Genomic DNA, 23588 nt, shown 5'->3' on the forward strand with positions numbered 1-23588 from the left:
ACGTTTTTTCCACAGAATGAGAGACTAACTGCCTTCTGCAGTCTCCGTATACTTCCCAGTGTCCTGTGCAGACTGTCCTATGCGCCATATCTGCTAGTTCACAAGTATTCACCCCCATATGCACTGATTGCTCGATTGTCCAGCCCCTGCTGAGTCTGTAAACATAATCAAGAATGAAGGTGCCTGAGTAACACGCTGTCCAAGTCTAAACCAATCAACACAAGCAAGCTGATTAACTGATGTGCTTACTAATAATGCCAAACATACTTCTGGCCCCAAGTACTTATCTTTGGCTCGGGGTGCTGGCTGCAACCCCGAGCAGTTGGTTGCAGGCAGTAACTGGTGGAAGCCCCACCTGAATCTCCAGACAGTTGGAGAGCAAGAAGCCTCCTTGGTGTCGACCACACGCAAGCCTGCTGGCTGCAGTTCCCATCACAGCCGCTGCCTGGAAGATTCCAAACATCCAGAGAAATCACTGTTGTGGCCCAGGAACCCTTACATCATCTGCTGCACGTCATCCTGCCTGTGCCTCATCACCATAATTACCAGCACCTGGCATGACAGGACAGCTTCCTTTTGAAGCCAGTATGCACACGTGCTGCATGTGCACGCCTTCCTGCACTGCCTCATGGGACCTGTAGTTCCTTACAGAAAACATGGTCTTGGACCCCAGCGCAAGGCACCTCCAGGCCCTGTTAGCCTGTGCTTGGTGGCTCCTGCCACACAGGCCCTTAGACATGGCCCCAAGGCCCCCCATTCTCCTGACAGCGCAGGTCTTTTCGGGCTTTCCCCCCAAATACTGGGACCACCTCAACTTCCAGGGACTCACTGTCTTGGCAGATTTTAAATACTGTAAATTTGTGTGATCAGTTATGACCACTACCTGCCGACGAGCACCCATTAGGTAGTGCCGCCATTCTTGAAATATTGCCTTCATGCCTCGTAACTCCTTGTCCCTTATTGAATAATTTTGTTCACAATTGGTAAGTTTTCACGAGAAATACGCTACTGGATGAAGGACTCCCTCTACATCGCTTTGTGAAAGAATGGCCCCAATAGCTAAAACAGAAGCATCTGTTTCTACCTGAAAAGCTTTAGTCAAATCTGGATGTTGTAAGATAGGTGCTGCAGTAAAAGCCCTCTTCAACCTGCAGAATACATTTTCAACTTCTTCATGCCAAGCAGAGTGGACAGCCTTACTTAACAACCTGGTGATTGGCACTATAATGTGCGAAAAGTTGTCAATGAGCCTTCAATAGAAATGTACAAAGCCTAAGAATGATTGCACATCTTTTACACAGCTTTTACATGTTGTACATGTTGTTCTTCAGTTTCAGAATAAATTGGAATATCATTAATGTGTACTATGACAAACTGTTCTAAATATTCTCTCGAATTCTCCTGCATGAAATGTTGGACTGGTACTGGAGCGTTGCATAGACCGAATGGCATCACCATATATTCAAATAAGCCAAACCTTGTTTGGAATGCTGTCTTCCACTCAAACCCTTCCTTCACTCAGATCAGGTGGTAAGCTCCTCTTAAATCCAATTTTGTATAAATTCCTGCTGTCTTCGCCTGATCCAGTAGGACTGAGATGAGCAGAAGCGGAAACTGATTCTTAATAATTACGTTATTCAATGCTCTGTAATCAATACAGGCACACAATGTGCCATCCCTCTTTGGCACGAAAAACAAAGGAGAAGAAATTGGTGACTTGGAGTGCCTGATAAACCCACATGCCAGCATGTCGTCCACATATCTCCTAAGATGTTGTGTCTCTTTGTTTGGACAAAGCACAAATCAGACTGCATGGTAATTTTGCTTGTGGTTTGAGATCAATGACACAATCGTAAGCTCATCTCTGGGGTGGCAATGTCTCAGCCTTCCCCTTGTCAACCATTCCCACAAACTCTCTATGCACCTTCAGCAACTTCATTGCCACCACCCCAATACATACTTGTGACATTGCTCCTTCCAGTAAAAAGTTAATTGGCCACACCAAATCATGTAAATGGGCCTCGCAATGTTTTGACCCAAAGGTCAGCGTGCATTCCACCCCATCAATAATCGGGTTATGCTTCATCAACCACTGCATTCCAAGTATCACTCCAAACTGTGGGGCTGTGATCAGATCAAAAGTCAAAAGTTCCTTGTGACCTGGTAAACACAAGATGTGTATGGGACCAGTCTCTGTAGATAATGAACCTGAGATTAGGGAAGATCCGTCCACTGAGTGCACTGGTTCACTCACTGCCTTGCGCTGTACTGGAACCCCTATTTTATAGGCTAATGCAATGTCCAAGATATTTCCTGTGGCCCCAGAGTCAACTATAGTGGATACGGTCTCCTTCCGGTTAGAAAAACATAATGTCACCAGTACATACACATAGGGTATTTTTTTTTGTATTGTGTGAAATTTGGAAGCGGCAATGCAGATGGGCGTGACCAGATAGCTTTCTCTACTGTCGAGTCATCTCTTTTCCCGTCTACGCCCTTCGCCTTTTAGAATTACGTATAGGTGTGTTGGGACAGTTGTGAATGTAATGCCCTGCCTTTCCACAATATAGGCAGAGGTTAGTGTTGCATCTTTTTTCTCTCCTCCACCGACAAAGGACCCCTTATGCTACAAATCTGCATAGGTTCACTTTCACCCAATGGTGTACTTGCCTCTTGCTCCTTATCCAGATGAGCAAAAGGAGGCATCTCTGGTCTCTTCTTTTTACCTCTTTGCTCGCTCATTCTATGATCTAGGCACAGAGCTAAATCAATTACAGCTTCCTTTGGCTGCGGTGAATCCATCTCCACCACTAGCCTATTAAATTGTGTCACATACGTCACCAAATCCTACGTATCTTGTTTTAGTTCTAACAATTCCCTATCCGTCACTAGAGTGACCGTCTGGCGATCAAAAATCCTGCCAAACTCCTTGGTAAGCTGATCCCAATTATACAGCAATGGTTCATCTTTCTGCACCAAATGTTTGCCCCATGCCGCTTCATTCCCTGCCAAATACGAAATGACAAATGCAGTTCTAGCCTGCGTTGCCTCAAATGCTGTCGGCTTGCAGAGAAAATGTAATTGATATTGGGTTAAAAAAGGTAGTGTGTTTCCGGGGGCCACCTGAAAATCTTTTTGGTGTAGCTAAGGGCACCTGCAATGGTTGTTGCACCACCACTGTGGGGACACGGGGAGCCGACCAGGAGGGAGGTCCAAAGAGATCCCCCTGTAATGGTGTACCCTGTGCAATTAACCAGTTCACCTGTGTCTTAAGAGCACTAGTCTACTACCTGGAGTGTGCCATTTCTGTCTAAATTTCCTGCAACACGTTTAGCACCTTGGCTAAAGGCGGGGAGGTGGACTCCATTTGACTTAGGTGGTTGGTTTAACCCTCGTAGGGGGCTGATAGCTGTCAAGCCGAAGGGAGGCCAGATAACTCCTCCCAAACCACAGAAGCAGAATGGAATACAACCCTCCCACTGTGGTTGGCACGGGTACCTGATGTGAGTATAACAGGACACCACGGTGCAGCCAATGTGGGGAAGAGGGTTAGGGAGAGGTTGTAGATGGGTACAGGGGAGGTAGGAATACCGGTAAGAGGTATAGGATACACATTTGGATAGGATGGGGAATGTGGAAAGGCACAAACTACAAACAACATACATAAGCATTCAACTGGTCCGCCCTATTTCGCATGACCTGGCTAACCTAGTGCGGACTCCCTACATTAGATACATGTCCAACCTGCAAGCTGACAAACACACAATGCAGCACATAAATGAAAGCATGAATGGTGGAACACAGTGACCAAAGTAAGCAATATGAGCAAAATGAACCCACTAGACAAATATCCACAACACATTTTTTCCACAGAATGAGAAACTGACTGCCTTCTGCAGTCTCCTTATACTTCCCAGTGTCCTGTGCCGGCTGTCCTACGCGCCATACCTGTTACTTCACAAGTAGTCACCCTCCTAGGCAGTGAAGGCTGGATTGCCCAGCACCTGCTAGAGTCGGTAAACATAATCAAGAAAGAAGGTGCCTGAGTAACACAGTGTCAAAGTCTTAACCAATCCACACTATCGAGCTGACTAACTGCTGTGCATGCTAATAATTACAAACATACTGCTGGCCCCAAGTATTTATCTGGCTCAGGGTGCTGGCTACGACCCCGAGCAGTTGGTGGTAGGCAGTAACTGGTGGAAGCCCCGCCCGACTTCCCTAACTGTCAGAGAGCACCAATCCTCCTTCAAGCCGACTGCGCCTAAGCCTGGCGGCTGCAGTTTCCACCATCGTCACTGCCCGGGAGATTAAAAGTATCCAGGGAAATCACTGCTGTGGCCCGGGAACCCTTAATGCCATCTGCTGCACACTGTCCAGCCCGTGACTCATCACCATAATTACCAGCACCTGGCAGGACAGGACGGCTTCCTTATGAAGCCAGTATGCGCGCATGCTGCGTGCGCACGCCTTCCTGCATTGTCTCATGGGAACTGTAGTTCCTTACAGAAAACATGGTCCGGGGCCCCAGCGCAATGCACCTCCAGGGCATGTTAGCCCGCGCTTGATGGTTCCGTCCACACATGCCCTTAGACATGGGCCCAAGTCCCGGCATTTTCCTGACAGTGCAAATCCTTTCGAGCTTTGGGCAGAATAGATTTGTAACATTACGTTTCAAGATCATTCCTCCAGGTGTTCAAGGTAGATGAGAGAACACATTGTATGTCCACTATAGGTTCCCGGCAGAGGCACACCCGATTGGCTTGAGGGGGCTGCCTTAGTCCGTCCGCCACTGCCCCCTGCTATGCCCATTCCTTTAAGGTATGCAAGTGTGCACAGATTAAAAAACTAAAAGGATAAATCAAACTGCTAGATAAAGCTCAAAGACCCATAAACTGGTCTTTAGTTGGAGGGTCCCATGGGGCTGGCGCCGACCCTGGAGATAAACTGTGCCCATGGACAAAGCACTGATATGGAGATGGCAAAAGAGTGCAGAGAGCATTGCAAAAGCACCTTTTTATCCGCTTGCAGGTGGAAGGAGGAAGCGGGCGTGTAACTTGCAGGAGTAATTTATTGGTGCAAGAAAGTCGACATGTTTCTGAAAAGGTAATGTAAGCACGGGCTGCAGTGTCTCCCACCCACGCATGCACAGTGTGCGACAGCTACTGCAGTCCTCATAACCTGGAGTTACGAAAGTGTGTACTGGCAGCTGTATTTACTGTCTCCTTGGAGTAAAAACCCTAACAATAAGGCATTTAACCCCAGGGCTCAAGTCGAGGGTACACGCGGGTGGTCTCTCATCACTGCACCATCCCTGCACCTGATGAAATAGGCAGAGACAAACACAGTCTTAAAGCAGACAGGCCAGGCCTGGATCTGCATAGTAACAAAAGTGTACTTTAATTTTATTGGCTGCTTATCAGCCAATGAAATTTGTTAACAGTACAGAGTGTGGGTGGGTGAAGTGGTGCGCTGCACGAGAGCAGCAGTGGAGAGAGACACTTTCATTTGGCGTGGCCTGGCCATGCAGTTGATGAAGCAAAGTGGACCTGTGCAACGCGTGTGGCTGGCCTTCCATGTAACGGTAAGTCAGTGAAAAGCTTCTTCTTTTTTTAGTCTATTTTCGCAGTGTGGACGAGTATAATTTTGTACTGGAATGTTCCGTACGGTACAGCATTAATCTCCCAAAGTCAGTAGTTCAAATTCAGAAGCTACTCAAATATAACAAAAGCAAGGTGGAACCAACTGCAAAAGGAATGTTCCGTGAGCCTGGTGGGTTACATCACTGTTAGCAGCCAAGCTCTCTAGCTGTAAACGTCTGTAGATGTGAAATGCACTGAAGCTCCAAAGATAACGCAAATTTCAGAAGAATGGCTCTCATTAGCCAATTGTTGACACTCGCAGCTAGGGGTGCAGAATGATCTATGTGTTAAGCCTTTGAGGCGATTGTAATGCAGGTGGGGTTCTATATATAAACAAAAGGAAACATGGCACAACAAGTAAGAGGTCAGGAATGTGGCAAACTCTCCCCTCGTCTCCCGCTCAAGCAACTGGGAATTGTTAGTGATATTTGCAAAAAGCTGACGAGCAGCATTCTGCAGCGCTAACAGAGAACTGAGCTTTCGCACCATGAAGGAGCTATGTGTATGCTCAGTGGACCCAGAATGTCACAGTCCCATGTAAATGTTTGTTTGAAGGGATATTTGATACATGAGTCAGGCTGCAGCATCGCCTCCTTTGAAATGCTGGGACAGGCACCTCTTCTAAATTGCCACCAGTTGTAAAATAAATTTGAGGGCACTTCAGATGGAATGATTTTGCAGCAATATTTGAGAACGTGTTCTGTGGGAACCATGCTGTAATGTTTTTGGAATTGTGCCACAATTTGGTTTGCCATGTTAAGTACCACACTGTGATGTGCCCCAAATAAAAAAAAAGAAACATTCAGACATTCTTGAGGAGTTCCCCTCTATCTAAGAGGATACTCGATTGGGTAGCGGATCTCAATTGCAACATTATCCTATTCGACTCTACCCCTTTGGTATGGTCAGACCACTACCTCATCACCTTTGAAATGAACATCAACAACTTGGAAAAGAAAAAAGCAGATTATTGCTCCCCTTGCTTCACAAGGAACAAACGAAACATTACAGCAGAAACACTTGTTCCCATGATAATCCCTTTACTCAATGCTCTACCAGACACTAATGATCCCAGCACACTGATTACCTCGTATAATGAGACCATGACCAAAGCCATTGACGCCATTGCCCATCTAAAACTACGTAAAAGCAAACCGTTAGCCCACCTTAATTCGTGGTTTACTCCAGAATTAAAACTTCCCCGCATTGAAAAAAGAAAAATGGAATCTCGTTGGAAATCCTCCCCCACATCTGAAAATAAAACTTTGCCACTGTCACCTCCACATACAAAAACAAGATAATTCAGACCAAAAAATAAACCTACAATGATAGAATTGCCCAAGCCAGTTCCAGCACTAAAGAATTATTCAACATTCTAATAGAACTAGAGAACCCCAACCCACCACCAGACACCTGCACCAAGGATAAAGCCTGGTGCACCAGTATACAAAATGCCCTGTCAAACAAAATTAATGGACTTCAGACCAAAATAGCGGACAAAAGGTCACAACTCGCAGTCAACATCCCTGCACCACCTTGTACCGCACACATTAATTCAGGTTTCATGTTTAAAAAAGTCACCATAGCCGAAATTCAAAAAATCATTGCCTCTCTTAAACCTTCTAATTGTAAGGGCGATAGCTGTCCTGCCCAGGTTATAAAAGACACAGATAGCGATCTAGCCCCATTCATCCCTAAGCGTATACATTCCTCCTTCTCCAGTAACTCTGTCCCAAGGAACCTCAAACAGTCCTGGGTTCTACCGCTACTAAAGAAACAGACCCTCGACACAGCTATACCCACTAACTATAGACCTATTTTGACGGTCCCCTTTTTACTGAAAATCCTAGATAGAACTGCCTATCTGCAAATTCAAGATTACCTTGAAACTCACAAATTACTTGGAATCCGGCAATCTGGCTTTAGACCTCAGCATGGCACAGAAACCGCCCTTGTTGACCTTAAAGGCCAGATCGATGAACTGAAAGATAAAGGCAAAATGGCCATCCTACTCTTACTGGACCTCTCAGCTGCTTTGGATTTGGTGGACCATACAATACTCTACGATCACCTATCATCAGCAACCCATTTCTCCAGCTCTGAGTCACATGGATCCAGTCTTTCCTCGCAAACAGAACAATGTGTGTATTCTCACTCTCAGCAGCTGCCGATCCCATTCCCATCACCTGCGGAGTCCCTCAAGGTTCCTGTGTTTCAGCCACTTTGTACAATATTTTTACAAAGCCGCTATTTGACAAACTGGATCGTCTGGGTGTCACCTATACAAACTATGCGGATGACACCCAGATACTCCTATCCCTATCAGAAACTTATGACATAGACGTCACTCGAATCAATGAAGTCTACAGCATCATCCAGGCATGGATGGCCACACATGGCCTCTGCCTGAATGATGATAAGACAGAGTTGCTCCTAGTTGGCTCGCCTAACAACCTTCTGAAACTAAGTCCTCACAATTCATGCATCCTTATTGATGGAAATAGTATACCCGTAGCCAAACATGTCAAAACATTAGGTTTTTACCTCGATGCCCAGTCTAACTTAACCAAACAGGTGAACATGACCTCATCTTCCACTGCCTACATCCGCAAGCTGATCAGAGCCTGTAGACCACTATTATCACCTACCAGTTGTCTCACATTGGCGAGAGCGCTCATACAATCAAAACTGGACTACTGTAACAGTCTCTACCTTGGTGCCAGTAAAGCCATCTTAAATAAACTACAGATCTTACAAAACAATGCGCTTAGAGCAGCACTACATATCTCCAAAAAAGAGCACATATCAGAAACTAGAAAGCAACACAAGTGGCTCTCCATACATAATAGAATTGATCTAAAAAACATTTACCTCACTCATAAGGCGCTCAACTCACAAGCCCCTCCATATCTCACAATCAAGTTCTCATGGAAAGTGTCCAATAGAATCACTAGATCCTCCAACACACCCTGCTTGGTGGTGCACAGATACAATCTAAAAAAAGCTGGTGGCTCTAGCTTCCCGGTACTAGCCGCCCAGCTTTGGAACACACTCCCTCAGAACATTCAATCTATTCAAGTATTTGACAAATTCAAAAGCCAGGTCATCACATGGTTACTGAGCAAAACATAACGTCCACAACTAATAGCCACTACGGTCCCTTTGTTGGGACTGCACAATCTGCCCGCACTATCAATATGACGCTATGCTATGACTGCATAACTTGTATAATAGGTATACTCCTCCGCTCACTCACTTCCCATATTGTAACCTTACCATGATTGTGTATACTGTATAACCTGCATAACTTGTATATTCCTCCTGTCGTATATTTTCCCATATTATATTGTACAGTATTGTAACTTTACCATAATTGTGTATACGCCTTGTAACCATTATTGTTCTACTAGCGCCCAATTACCCTCAGGTCAGGTGTGCGCTATAAATAAAATAAACAAACAAACAAACAAACAAACTACGATTTGAAAAGGTACAACGGAAAAAAAAAACGTTGTTCGACCTTTCAAATGCTTTTGCTTTCAGCTTCTGGATTTTCACATTTTGTAGGAAGCACTTTTAATTTAAATCAGAGTATTTTGAGCATTTGGAGTGAAGGGCCGTCACCCATGCAGCTTTCGCTCCTATCACTGTCTTAGGATGCCAGCAGCTGGCGGGCGCACTGTGGAAGGCCCACTTTACCTTTACAAAGCTGGGCCTTACACCCACCCCAGCCCCCTAACCACAATCTTCTATATAGTCGCTGGGGCCGGCCTGTAGTGAAAGCCACTTCCTCTGTCGGGTAGTGCAGCAGAGCACCTAAAACCCCTTGCTCCTCTTCCCCCCCGTGCCCCCAGGGGAGTATCCAGCATTGCAAGAGCCACGAAAAAAGTCCCGCTACTTTACCCCCAAATGCAGTGCCCACAATTCCATACAGTCTCATTCACACCCCCAAACCTCCCACCCCTGCCCCCAATCTACTTTATGGGTAACATTAGTGGCAGATGGAATTTTAACACATAACAAAAAAAAATACAACTCTAGAATCTTCACAGATGCAGGAAACTCATCTATTAGGGGCAAATTACATGCAAACATTGCACGAACAGAAATGACTTCACAGAAAAGGACATCGCAGGGAGCAGCATCAGTCTTTGGTACTTGGAGGAGCCATGGAAGTGACTTTAGAATAAGTTGCCATAAGCAAGCCAAGTGGCAAATAACTTTGTGGTGCAAAATACCTAAATTGCACTATTGTTATATATGGAGCAACTCTATAGTCATTAGGCTTTTAAAAAAATAACGTAATATATTAACATAAGCTATTAAGTGAATCAGAATCACTTACGGAGCTGCAGGTGAGACACAGTTGCCCAGGATCACACACGTTGGTTAAATGGTGAAACCGGGATGTGGACATTTTTAAGCAACTGAGCACTTCTTCACAGGTTTAGTTGATATAGACGTTTATTAAGGTTTTGCTTTGCATTTCTTGTGCTTAAAATAACACATTTTTACCAGTCTCCACTTTATGATTCACCAGGTGTAATGAATATATACAGATATGCCACATGCTCATGTGAGGGATTGCAAAAAGGCAAATTAGTGTATTAAAATACATTCTGAGAAATGTGTGTACTTAATGTTTCGAGAGGAGAGATGGTAAGTGATGACAACTTTGCATTGGCGCCGGCATTAAGCAGCATAACCTCTTTCTGTCAACTGTGGCCAGATGTGTGCAGTAGCCCGTAACAAGCACACAGTGCAACTGATGTCACTTCCGGTGAGGTCACTTCTGTCGAGGTCAGTTCCCATTGGCTATGCTAATGAGTCCCCCACTTCTTTTTTAGGACTTGACCCGAGTTTAATCCCAAATGGGGAATGAGACTACACAAACACTAGTTACCCAGCATACCAAGACAAAATACCTGTTTGATCCTTCGTGTGCAGGTGGAAAACTTGTCATCTTCTCACCCGGCCAGCGCTATTGCTCTCGGCCCGCAGCAACATTCTCATTCCTACTCTCCAGCCTCAACTCAGGCGCCCCGGGGTGGGGGTGCGCTGCTGCCCCCTTTGGCTCATCCTCACTGCAGCCTGTACCTTATTTTAATTGGTTATTTATAGCACGTTTAATACTGAGAGGTTTCTAAGGTGGAGGGGGGATCGAACCTGTGTTGCTGCTCTGTGTCGTTTTGCTTCCAAGGTGAGCATGTTGCCCCTTAGCTATCCTCCCGAGGCCTTATTTCGGCATGCTGCAGTACAACATAGCCCAACCACAGGAGCTCAGAGTTCTGATGCAGAGCATCTTTGGCTGGGGAAAGGCAGGAATGGGTGGAATTAGCCATAAAGATTTGCATGGCGAGGGCAACGAATGGGAGGGCTCATAACCAAGCAACCCCTAATACATAGCTCTCAACCATTTGTGTCACAAAGGCGGGTGAAATCATCCGATTATGTTTTTGGCGGGTGAGACGCCCATTGGAATGAATGGGCGTGCAGGAGGCTTGGCGGGTGAGTCCGCCCTTTACAAGGCGGGTGACGCCCGCCAAAAGCGTGTGAGTTGAGAGCTATGCCTAATACAAATGTCATTCGTCTGTGCCCTTCGTCAGGTGCCATTCCTCCCTATGTATATACAAATCAGTATTTTAATACAGTAGTTTGGGGTTATAGGTGTTGCAAGCAACACCTAATAGCCCAAAATAAAACCTCAATGCATAGATCTCGTCTCATGGTAACAGTAAGTATTGTTTAAGGGCCGCTAACTGGCCATGTTGAATTCAACACTACGACAGATAGCAGCCAGTAAAAAAAAAACACTGAACTGCTGCATACATCTGGTGATTGTGAAAGGTAGCAGTCACTGTAGAATTAAGTACCTGTTTGGAGGGCAGACTTTGACAGCAACAGCCTGCAAATCCAACCTTTGATATGCGTGAGTGCCGATTGCTGAGGGCTCACAGTCCTTAATGAAGTCACACAACTTCCTCTCCCCCGCCCGGGATGGCATTCACAGATGTAATTATTGTTTAATTTGTTTATGAAAATCGATTCTGCACTTAAAATGAATGCCTGATTTCTTTTTTAACAAAACTACAAACTATGATGGACAGTGGCGAAAAGGGTTTCCCTTTTCTATCTCTACCATGCTGCACAGGCAGGCTACCAGATGCAAACGGAAAAGGAGCAGAGTGGTTTGCTGCTATGCCTGCGAGTTAGTGTGGGTATCGGGAGAAAGGGGTCTGGAGAGCAGAGGAGAGTAGCAAAGGGCGGGGGCCAAGTGAGAACAAATGGGGTCCAAGACGGAGGAGGGAACACGGAAGCTCAGGGGAGTGATACAGGAGGTAGGTAAGGGAAACTGGCTTCTAGGGCAGTTCAAGCCTGCGTTCCTAGTATGCTGATTGGCTAGCACCACCTCCCCCAGCACCCCCCCCACCACCACCACCCCCACCACCTCCCCTGGAGCATCAGAAAATGGTGTAGAAGATGTGCTGGTTTAGGAGGGCCCACTGCTCAGTCACCAGTCCCCTTATCCGCAAAGGTAGCCTGCGTTTTTCGAGGGCGCTTTGTTGCGCTGGCTAACCCCCTATGGTGCTCGCTCCTATCTCTAATGTAACATAGTCTACGGATGCTGGGAGGGCATTTTAGAGTGATGGAGCATTAAAGGACCTGCCATGTGAAAACGTAAAAACTAGGAAAAAAAAATGTCAGTCAGGTTGCGGAATGCAAATGCAAGTGTGGTCATACTGCCGCTTTACCATTTAAAAATGAATTCAGGAAAGGGTCAGACATGGGACAATCATGCCTTGCACATGCCTATGTTTTATTTATTTATTATTTAGATGTTGTTTGTAAAGCTCCACACGCCCGTGGGCCTTGGAACGCACATAGAAGTCAAGACAAGAAAGACAACAGAAAGGGTAAAACAGAAAGCTCAGTGGTGATGAAGGGGCTCACTTTAAAAGGTATCCAGTGTGTTAATTCAGGATGCACTTTAACATGCACACCACACCTGCAATAGAGTGAAAGGGGCATCTGAATGCGCTCAGCTATTATTCACTGAGGATATTTATGATTTGCACATGCAGATGACCTTTGTGAATTATGCACAACATTTATGGTGCAAGTGACATGGGTGCACATATGTTTCCCATTTAGGAATCTGACCTGGTTTGTCCGTGTACTTCGTCAGAAGAACAGATCCCATTGTATGTAAGAAAGAAATTGTAGTAAAGCTGGTCAGGTGAATGACATGTTTGATCATCCCTTGCGCGAGCCTTGGTCACAGTGGCGTGTCACATACCTGGGCAGTTCTGCCCCCTCTGGCCCGGGGTCCGCACGCGGAAACTGGAGGGCAGCATAATGGAGAGATTCCTCATGCTCAGCATCTGATGATACGCCTGCATTCCTTAATCCTTCGTACATGTTCTCTCTGACCTGCTGGAAGAAAAGATCTCTTGCCATCAGGTATGCAATGTATACTCATGAGGTACGCCTTGTATACTCAGTCAGGTATGCCATGTATACTCATCAGGTACGCCGTGTATACTCAGTCAGGTATGCCATGTATACTCATCAGCTACGCCGTGTATACTCAGTCAGGTATGCCATGTATACTCATCAGCTACGCCGTGTATACTCAGTCAGGTATGGCATGTATACTCATCAGGTACGCCGTGTATACTCAGTCAGGTATGCCATGTATACTCATCAGCTACGCCGTGTATACTCAGTCAGGTATGCCATGCATACTCATCAGCTACGCCGTGTATACTCAGTCAGGTATGGCATGTATACTCATCAGGCACGGCGTGTATACTCAGTCAGGTATGCCATGTATACTCAACAGGCACGCCGTGTATACTCAGTCAGGTATGCCATGTATACTCATCAGGTACGCCGTGTATACTCAATCGGTTATGCCATGTATACTCATCAGGTACACTGTGTATACTCAGTCAGGTATACTCAATCGGGTATGCCATGTATACCCATCAGGTACGCTGTGTATACTCAATCAGGTACACTCATTAGGTATGCCATGTATACTCAGTCAGGTATACTCATGGGGTACGCCGTGTATACTCAGTCAGGTATGCCATGTATACTCATCAGGTACACCGTGTATACTCAGTCAGGTATGCCATGTATACTCAACAGGTACGCCGTTTATACTCAGTCAGGTATGCCATGTATACTCATCAGGTATGCCGTGTATACTCAGTCAGGTATACTCATCAGGTATGCCATGTATACTCAGTCAGGTATGCCATGTATACTCATCAGGTACACCGTGTATACTCAGTCAGGTATGCCATGTATACTCATCAGGCACGCCGTGTATACTCAGTCAGGTATGCCATGTATACTCATCAGGCACGCCGTGTATACTCAGTCATGTATGCCATGTATACTCATCAGGTACGCTGTGTATACTCAATCGGTTATGCCATGTGTACTCATCAGGTACACTGTGTATACTCAGTCAGGTATACTCAATCGGGTATGCCATGTATACCCATCAGGTACGCTGTGTATACTCAATCAGGTACACTCATTAGGTATGCCATGTATACTCAGTCAGGTATACTCATGGGGTACGCCGTGTATACTCAGTCAGGTATGCCATGTATACTCATCAGGTACACCGTGTATACTCAGTCAGGTATGCCATGTATACTCATCAGGTACGCCGTTTATACTCAGTCAGGTATGCCATGTATACTCATCAGGTATGCCGTGTATACTCAGTCAGGTATACTCATCAGGTATGCCATGTATACTCAGTCAGGTATGCCATGTACACTCATCAGGTACACCGTGTATACCCAGTCAGGTATGCCATGTATACTCATCAGGCACGCCGTGTATACTCAGTCAGGTATGCCATGTATACTCATCAGGCACGCCGTGTATACTCAGTCAGGTATGCCATGTATACTCATCAGGTACGCCGTGTATACTCAATCGGTTATGCCATGTATACTCATCAGGTACACTGTGTATACTCAGTCAGGTATACTCAATCGGGTATGCCATGTATACCCATCAGGTACACTCATTAGGTATGCCATGTATACTCAGTCAGGTATACTCATGGGGTACGCCGTGTATACTCAGTCAGGTGTACCATGTATACTCATCAGGTACACCGTGTATACTCAGTCAGGTATGCCATGTATACTCATCAGGTACGCCGTGTATACTCAATCGGTTATGCCATGTATACTCATCAGGTACACTGTGTATACTCAGTCAGGTATACTCAATCGGGTATGCCATGTATACCCATCAGGTACGCTGTGTATACTCAATCAGGTTCACTCATTAGGTATGCCATGTATACTCAGTCAGGTATACTCATGGGGTACGCCGTGTATACTCAGTCAGGTATGCCATGTATACTCATCAGGTATGCCGTGTATACTCAGTCAGGTATACTCATCAGGTATGCCATGTATACTCAGTCAGGCATGCTATGTATACTCATCAGGTATGCAGTGTATACTCAGTCAGGTATACTCATCAGGTAAGCCGTGTATACTTAGTCAGGTATGCCATGTATACTCAGCATGTATGCCGTGTATACTCAGTCAGGTATACTCATCAGGTACGCCGTGTATACTCAGTCAGGCATGCCATGTATACTCATCAGGTATGCCGTGTATACTCAGTCAGGTATACTCATCAGGTATGCCGTGTATACTCAGTCAGGCATGCCATGTATACTCATCAGGTATGCCGTGTATACTCAGTCAGGTATACTCATCAGGTAAGCCGTGCATACTCAGTCAGGTATGCCATGTATACTCATCATGCATGCCTCGTTTTCTCATCAAGTATTCTCATCATAAAGTCAAGGGAAATGCATCATGACTCACTTTGTTCCTGAGATCTTCAATACACCATCCCACACATGTCCGCTGTGTGCACTCAACACTCATTTGTAAAATATGTATTGCACATGCATCAGGGTTGCAATCACTGATCTCACTGTGAATGCAACCACCCGTCTCTCCCTTCCCTCCTCTCTCTACATCTCTTGCCCCTTGACTCCTTTCATAGTATCTTTATGTTTTTCTTTCCCCTTTCGGTAGTTTGAAGCGGGACATGTCTGACTTGGTTCTTGCAAAACAGCTGACATTCAAATATATTAATAAATTCAAACACAAACCAATGCATAGACGGAAAGGCCTCTCTGTTGGCTTGTAGACCAGCAATGTAGGTGTCACAAGCCGCTGCAAGGCATTTATTTTGATGTTGTTGATAAATCATGAGGTACTTTACGGTTCTGACCAATATCCAATTTGTTCATCTCCTGTCCTGTACTGGAATTTTGGTAGAGTGCCCTTTACCGGAATCTGGACAGGCTGGAGTCTCTCAAAAGCCAGCAGGACTAGGGTCACACCAATCAGCTGTTAGAAAGGCCTAGCCAATATCTTACCTGGACCCGCCTGTCTGGATTTGAGAACAATTATGCGTAACTTTCATTATTCCTAAATGAGCCAGTAAACCTCCGACTTTGCCCCTCCAAACAAAATGTGTATCAAATCTCCCTATGTACTCCCTTCCACATTTGCTCCTTCACTCCTATTACCAGTCTTGCTGCCTTCTCTTCCCAGTACTCTCTTGAAAAATAGAGCCCCTGTAAAGGAGAGCTTTGAATGACTCCTTATGGTAAATAAAGCACATAAAGGTTGCATCTCTCACGATAAAACCTTGGGTTCAACTGGATCAATACAGTGGCTTAAAAGTGGTGCTACTAAATTAGACAATAGCAGAACAATGACACCTTTGCAAAAGCGCCCACCTTGTCCATGGTGTTTAGTCTGAAAGTCAAGCGGAAATGTGAGAAATCTCTCAAAATGGCAGTCTGGCTTGTTTAAAGGTAATCCTTTGGAGAATGATGGGAAAAAAATGACATACCTTCTTGTTCACCACAAAAAAAGTGTCGCTTCTGTCATCAGTCTCATCATGAGTGGCCACACTCTGCCGTAGGAACTTTTTCCTGAGGGGGAGAGCAGAGAGAGAATTCCAATAGCAGCAGAGCAGAGCCATTCGTCAGTACATGCTGGGCTGGGGCAAATGAAAAGCTGATGAATTGCAAACCATTTGTGGTAGGCACCCTGTCTGCACGCCACAACATATGCTTGATACACAGATGTGAGAATCTGAGCAAGTAGCATAGGGTGCTCAAAGCTTTGCCTACTAAACATTGGGAATCTAATATGGAGGTGGAGCAAGGTTGAAAATGTACATGCATGCATGAAAAAGAAAAATAGACTGGTTGAGCTTTGCTGTCCTTATTTGATGAAAAGTTCAAATTCGAAGTGGTCTTTCTGATTTTGGAGGCACATGAAAGACTAATTAGAAGTAACTATTCCCACCTACCCATGGATATGTTCTTGCATGGGAAAACATATCTAGTTTACCATTCAAAAAAGAGACATTGCATGCATCTGTTCCAGACAGGCCAGCTTCATTATTTATTTATTTTGTCTTGGTCGTGTGTAAGACTCATATCCCATTTCTCCCTTTCAAACTGGTCTGAAAAAAAACAACACATTTGTATGATCAAATATATTGAAACACTCCTAAGATCCTTAGATTTCGGCTACATGTGAACATGTTCGTCAGACCTAGCATGATGACGATTCAAAAATGGTCACGGTCGCTCAGTCTGGTCTTGGAAACTACTTAAGGACTTGCAAGCCTTGATTATAGAAGGTGTGCAGTACTGGCCTTTGGAAATATGGGACAGACATGGTCGTTTTTCTTGTCTTTGAAAAGTTAGTGCGATTGTGGTAGTCAGACTGTATGCTCCAAACCTCTCATCAACCTAACTGTCCCCCATCCATCCTGTGTTGTCTTTTGCTTCTGCTTAATGAGGCCTGGGAGTAGAGAACTTTAATAAAATGGGCTGGTGCAAGAGGTTTAACAGAGATGTATCTAAAATAGAGGGGAGAAAGTAAGATGTGGGTAGGTTTTCAGATGAGCTGCTTTTGTGTTCAACAGCAGCACCTTCCATAGACAAGCAAGGGGTGTTTGAAAAGGAAGCAGATTCAGTGTGAAAGGAGACACGAGAGTCAGCGTCATGTGGGAAACACATATTTTAGTGACAACCTTCAAGGTTAGCCCAATGGCGTTGTCAAAATGTAAGAAAGGATGTTTTGTTACAGCGACATGTTAATGGCGGATTGAGTTAATTTGGCAAGAATGGGGAGTCTAGGTTCCCTGAGGGAGAAATGAAGTGTAGATGAGGTTGGAGTGGATGAAGATTGAGCTGCCAGCGCATTACTTAGAGAGTAGAGGAGGACTGGGAGAGAGTTCAAAGAGGCAGTAGGGAGGAGCAGTGGTAGGGAAAGCGGTGTGAGATGGGGGTAAGGATGAGGATATGCAGGAACAGAGTCGTGGGAGGCAGGGGAGGGCTAGGAACATAGATTGGTTTGAAGATACAAGCAGGCGTGGACGGGTGGTGCTTACCAGTACCATTTTTTATCAGACAATTTGGATGATTCCATAATAGGTTTACTTTGATCTACAGCCAATCTTCAGAAAGACTTTACACCAGTCAGATAGTGCGATTTGATCTAATATCATGGGAGAATGGGTCACAATCGCATTAAAGGAACTTTGGTTGCAGATGGATTGTGAGGTACAGTTTAGAGAATCGTGGAAAATTAAGTCATGCATCCTCCTTTTTCATTTCTTTTTTGTTTTTAACTATTGAACAGCCCCTCTGTCCCCTCTCACACACCACACTTATGGGCAATGACGCAGGGCAGCCCAAGGCGAGGCAGAGTAAATGATGTTACCATCCGGCAGGCTAGGAGAGGGGCAGCTCCCGCCCCCACGCCTGCTCCTCTCCCCCACAAACACAGAGACATGCAGTCTCTGTCACACAAAGCCGAGGAAGGGTGAGGTGTGAACAAGCACTTCACCCTTCTTCCAAGCAACAAGGTGCTAAGCACCCACGTAATACCAACAGTCACACAGGGCCCAGGTTCAAAGACCTGCCCCCTCCTCAGGGGGCCAGACATGTCGGCTATCCGGCCGGGGGCTGGCACACAGCCCCCACCAATGTACACATCAAAGACCCATGGCTTCCCTGGGTCTTATGAATAAGAGCAGAATGCTCTAAGAAAACACAATCTGTTTGTGGACCCTGAACGGGGACCCAAACTGACAGGAGGTTCACTGTTCACTCAGCGTCTTCCACACTTTGCTTCTTTAGCAGTCTTTAAAAAGTTCACTGCTTACGCAGTGTCTTTTCTCCCCTCCTTTGAACATTGTACTGTTCAGAAACCTTTAACTACAGGTGAACGGCAAGAAACCGCGCTGAAACAGAAGACACCCCGGGGAATACACATGTAGAAGCACGATCCAAGGCCGGCATGAACAACCGTGGAGGAAAAACAAACAAAGTGCCCAGACGCAGACGGCCATGTCAATTTCAGCTTTACAGACCTAAAAAAGCATGGGTCCCAAGCGAAAATCACGGGTACCTCCAGCACCGTCCCAGAAACCGAAATCACCCCACTTGCTAGCAGCCATGGAGGCAGCGGAGCACTACGGCTGAGCCTGGGTCAGAGAAAATATGTACGGCTTACCAAAAGAAGGGGTCCCCATACCAACCAGTCAAGAGGACGAGACAGCACCAGCAAAGAGGAGGAAGTCTACAGAAGGCATGGGAAAAGTTAACAAAAAACTGTCTAAATTATACGAGAACCTGAGTGAGATGCAGCAATTATTGCTAGAAATTAGGGGCAAACAAACACTTCCCACAGCCTAGTCCAAGCATGCAGACCCCACCTTACCACTAGTACCGGGCATCACAGTTACCACCCCCCCACCAGCAACAGCTACAGCAGCATCAGTTCCAGCAACACCAATAACACTGGTGCCAACAACACCAACATCAGCCATCACAGTTTTAACTACGCCAACAATGACAGCTCCTGACACAACGGGTGCTTTAAAAGCATGGTCAGTCCCCAATACAAATACCCCAAGAGAGTCAGGAGTGAGCAACAACAAACCACCAGACACGCTAATGATTAGTAGTTCCCAATTAGACCAAAAACTTAAATCTTTTCAAACAGAAAGATTGAACAGATACAAAAGGTGTTTAACATGGAACATTGACATAACAATCAAAGAAGCCATAAGGGCAAAGAGTTCATCGAAATCTTTTCGCTGATAGAAGCCCAAAGCAAAGGTAAGGATGATTTTAGGGATCCAAAAAAAATAGAGGAGAAAGCCATAGCCAGAAACGCCCAGGTAGAACAGAATTGGGACAACTGGCTACAGGCTTTCGCCATCTTGGCAACTATTTATGAAGAAAAATTCCCCCACGATGGCAGAAAATTATGGGCATACATGGATAAAATCGGAGAAGTAAAAATCGCTCAAAAAGGGAAAACCTGGCTAGCATACAATATTAGATTCAGGAGAAGCATGTCAGAGAGGCCAGCCATAGAATGGGACGAGGACCAGAACGACTTATACATGTTAAACACAGAGCCTCCTTCAGAAGAAGAGACCGCGCAGACAACCCCCAAAAATAGCAAAAACTCACAGGGCTCCAGATCCTCCGACAATGAAAACCACAAAAAAGGGGAGCAGCCCTTTCGGAAGAACCAGCCATGGGCAGCTAAATCTAATACCCACACGCAGAACAAAAACCAATCTCAAAAAGCCAACATCCCATGTAAAAACCTTGGGAAAAACCAGTGCACATGGGGAGAAAGAATGCTGGTACACACACACGTGCACAAACTGCAATGGTGACCACGCAGCAAGTAACTGCACCAGACTACCAGCCAAAAATACAAAAGAATAGTGCCAGAGGCACCCTGCCAACCCCATATCTAATCCCGGGCTGCTCCCCCATCAATCCAGACAATTTTAGAGAGGCTCTCATGAATTACCCAGACAGAGAAACCAGCGAAGCAATCCGGCAGGGTTTCACCCGGGGTTTTGTCATCCCGTTCAAGGGCAGCGGATCTCAGAATGTTCCAAGCAACCTGTAGTCAGCCAGGGATAACCCGCAAATGGTGGAAAGCAAAATTAAGAAGGAATTACTACTGGGCAGGATTGCAGGACCTTGGGACCTTATGCCTCTCAAAGAGTACATAATATCGTCTCTAGGACTGGTCCCCAAAAAAGAGCCTGGGAAAATGAGGCTAATTCATCACCTATCTTATCCCAAAGGCCAATCACTAAACATCGGCATTCCGCACATGGAATCCGCGGTATCATACACACACTTTCAAGAAGCGGTAAGACTCAAACAGGAATGGGGCACGAATGCCCTGATGGCCAAACTGGACATTGAATCCGCATTCAGATTACTGCCAGTTCACCCAGAGCCGCAGCAATGACTAGGTTTCACTTTTAAAAACAAATTCTATGTAGACAGGTGCCTCCCAATGGGATGCGCAGTATCTTGCACCCTATTTGAACAATTCCACTCCTTTTTAAATGGGCCTTTCAAAGACAGAGACCAGGGTCCAGGATAGTACACTACATCGATGATTTCATGGTAATGGAGCCAGCAATTTCTGAAGAATGCAGCAGAGCCCTGAGGATGTTAGAAGAAATGGCCGCGCAATAGGGAATCCCCCTGGCAGTGGAAAAAATGACCAAACCAGCCACCAACATAATTTTTCTAGGCATTGAAATAGATTCCGCAAAGGGCCTATGCAAAATTCCGGACACAAAAATAGCAGAACTCCTGAAAAAAATACAAAGCTTGACAACAAAAGAAAAAGGCACAGTAAAACAAATCCAGTCACTAGCTAGAAGCCTCAACTTCGCAGCCCGAATTATCCCTCAGGGGAGGGTATTCTCCAGAAGTCTGGACCTAAAAATCAAATCTTACACCAAACCCCACCTACACATCTGACTAGGCGCAGAGGTGAAACAAGATCTGGAAATTTGGGGGAATCTCTTTAAAGATTTTAACGGGACAACACTTTGGCGTACGCCATTGAACACATCGACAAAAAGGGTCCTTTTCACCGATGCAGCCGGGAGCAGGGGGTTTGGAGCCATACTAGACTCAGAATGGGTGGCAGGACACTGACCCATAAGATAGAAAGCTGCAGGGTGGACAAAGAATATCACCCTCCTAGAAATATTTCCCATCTGACTTACTTTACACACCTGGGGCAGGCAGCTAGCGAACACGGAACTCTTGGTCTGGTGCAACAAAATGGCCATAATAGGCTCCATAAACAGAAGATCTACTAAATGCCCTTTAGTGCTGAAAGTCCTACGAGCCATTACAGCGGCCACACTACAAGAAAACATTGTGGTCAAAGCAAGGCACTTTGCAGGAGCAGACAATAACATTGCAGATGCTTTATCTCGCTTTCAGTGGCCAAGATTCCAGGAGCTAGCACCGAACGCCCAAGAACAGATGATGCCAATACCAGCAGAATGCTGGGCAATAATGGGAACCAAAAAATAATGGCATCAACACCAGCGCAAAAGAGCAATGGCCGGGTTTTCCAACAAGAACCAGGCACCTCAACAACGGGTGCCAACAAAACAACAGCATCAACGCCTGCGCCAGAGAGCCCGGGCCGTGATGACCGACAAGAACCAGATACCTCAAAAACGGGTGCCAACAAAATACCGAAATCAACGCCAGAGAGCCCATGCCGGGATGTCCACCATGATACAGGCACCTTTAGTTTGGGTGCCAACAACTCCCTGCCCATAGAAAATACGAACCCTGGCTCAGGTTTTTTAATAGAGATGGCAGAGAAAGCCCTGGCAAGCACTACAGCAGCAGTAGAGTAAGTGTTTGCAAACAGTATTTAGAACTACAGGTTTAAACCATGTTGAGTTAATAACGATTAAAGACAGAAACATTCTTAAAATGGGCACACAAGCGGGGCTTTAAGAGAGACTGGGCAAAAAGACACTATCATATTTCTCAAAAGTACGGGGTGACTCAGATACCACTCAGAACACCCTCATTTCCTATGCTATGAAAGGATGGGCCAGAGTGGAAGGGCCTCAGGTAGACACCCGCCGCCCCTTGATTTCAACAAACTGGTAAAAATAGGAGACCAGTTAGAAACCATATGCTGGCACCCATATGAGATTACATTATTCAAAACAGCATTCTTTCTGGCCTATTTTGGGGCTTTCCGAGTGGGAGAGTTTATCGCCTCCAACACCAAGGGCACAAACGGTTTAGGTGTCATGGAGGTCAGGGTCAGACAAAACAGCGTCAACATAGAAATCCAACAGTCTAAACTGGGGCCAAAAGAACCATTAACATTTGTTGTATCAATGAGGCAACAAACTGCCCAGTATGTATCACCAACCTTTATTAAGCACAAAGGCCCAAGGTTGGGGGGAGGTTTTTAATTCATAGAGATGCCTCGGCACTAAGCCGCTACCAATTTAAAGGGGTGCTGATGAAAGCAGTCAGCAACGCAGGGTGGGACCCCAAGGACTTTGGCACCCACTCCTTCAGAATAGGTGCCGCCACCTCTGCATGGCAAGGAGGCCTGGCACCACTACAACTAAAAAACATAGGGGGATGGAAGTCAGATTGCTACAAAAGATACATCAGACCACAGCTAATATAGCCATCCCCGTTTTTTATCCCCCCACCCCCTGCAGAACCAACAGGCAACGGGAAGATCTCACTCAACTCAGCATGGATTGTCGGCCACTCTTTCGTCTTCAGGACAGGCCGATGGGCGGAAGAAACCAAAGAATGTCCACCTTTTAGAAATACCATCGCCACATGGTGGGGCTACAGGGGCCTATGGTAGGCCGACATTCACAAAACACTAGCAGAGCTGGTCGCATACAGAGACCCGCCAGAAGAACTCATAATACACTTAGGGGGCAATGATCTGGTTAACTCAGGTAGGAGAAATCTATTTGAGGAAATCTGCTCCTCCCTGGCGGGCATTTCCCACAATT

General features: G+C 45.7%; 1 protein-coding gene across 3 annotated transcripts in view; it reads right to left on the minus strand.

Moving 5' to 3' along the window:
• LOC138450253 (B-cell receptor CD22-like) overlaps window positions 1–23588 on the minus strand; it is a 695432-nt gene that overhangs the window by 47833 nt on the left and 624011 nt on the right. For 2 of the 3 annotated variants that reach the window (XM_069604828.1, XM_069604826.1), the window contains 2 exons: window positions 16563–16644; window positions 12940–13076 (listed from right to left, as the gene is read on the minus strand). In XM_069604828.1, the coding sequence (XP_069460929.1) occupies window positions 12940–13076; window positions 16563–16644 (219 nt within the window). The remainder of the gene's footprint in view (window positions 1–12939; window positions 13077–16562; window positions 16645–23588) is intronic. The other variant, XM_069604827.1, reaches the window with a different exon arrangement.

The sequence above is a fragment of the Ambystoma mexicanum genome, chromosome 1p (assembly GCF_040938575.1).
Source record: "Ambystoma mexicanum isolate Mex_15411 chromosome 1p, UKY_AmexF1_1, whole genome shotgun sequence".
Lineage (NCBI taxonomy): Eukaryota > Metazoa > Chordata > Amphibia > Caudata > Ambystomatidae > Ambystoma > Ambystoma mexicanum.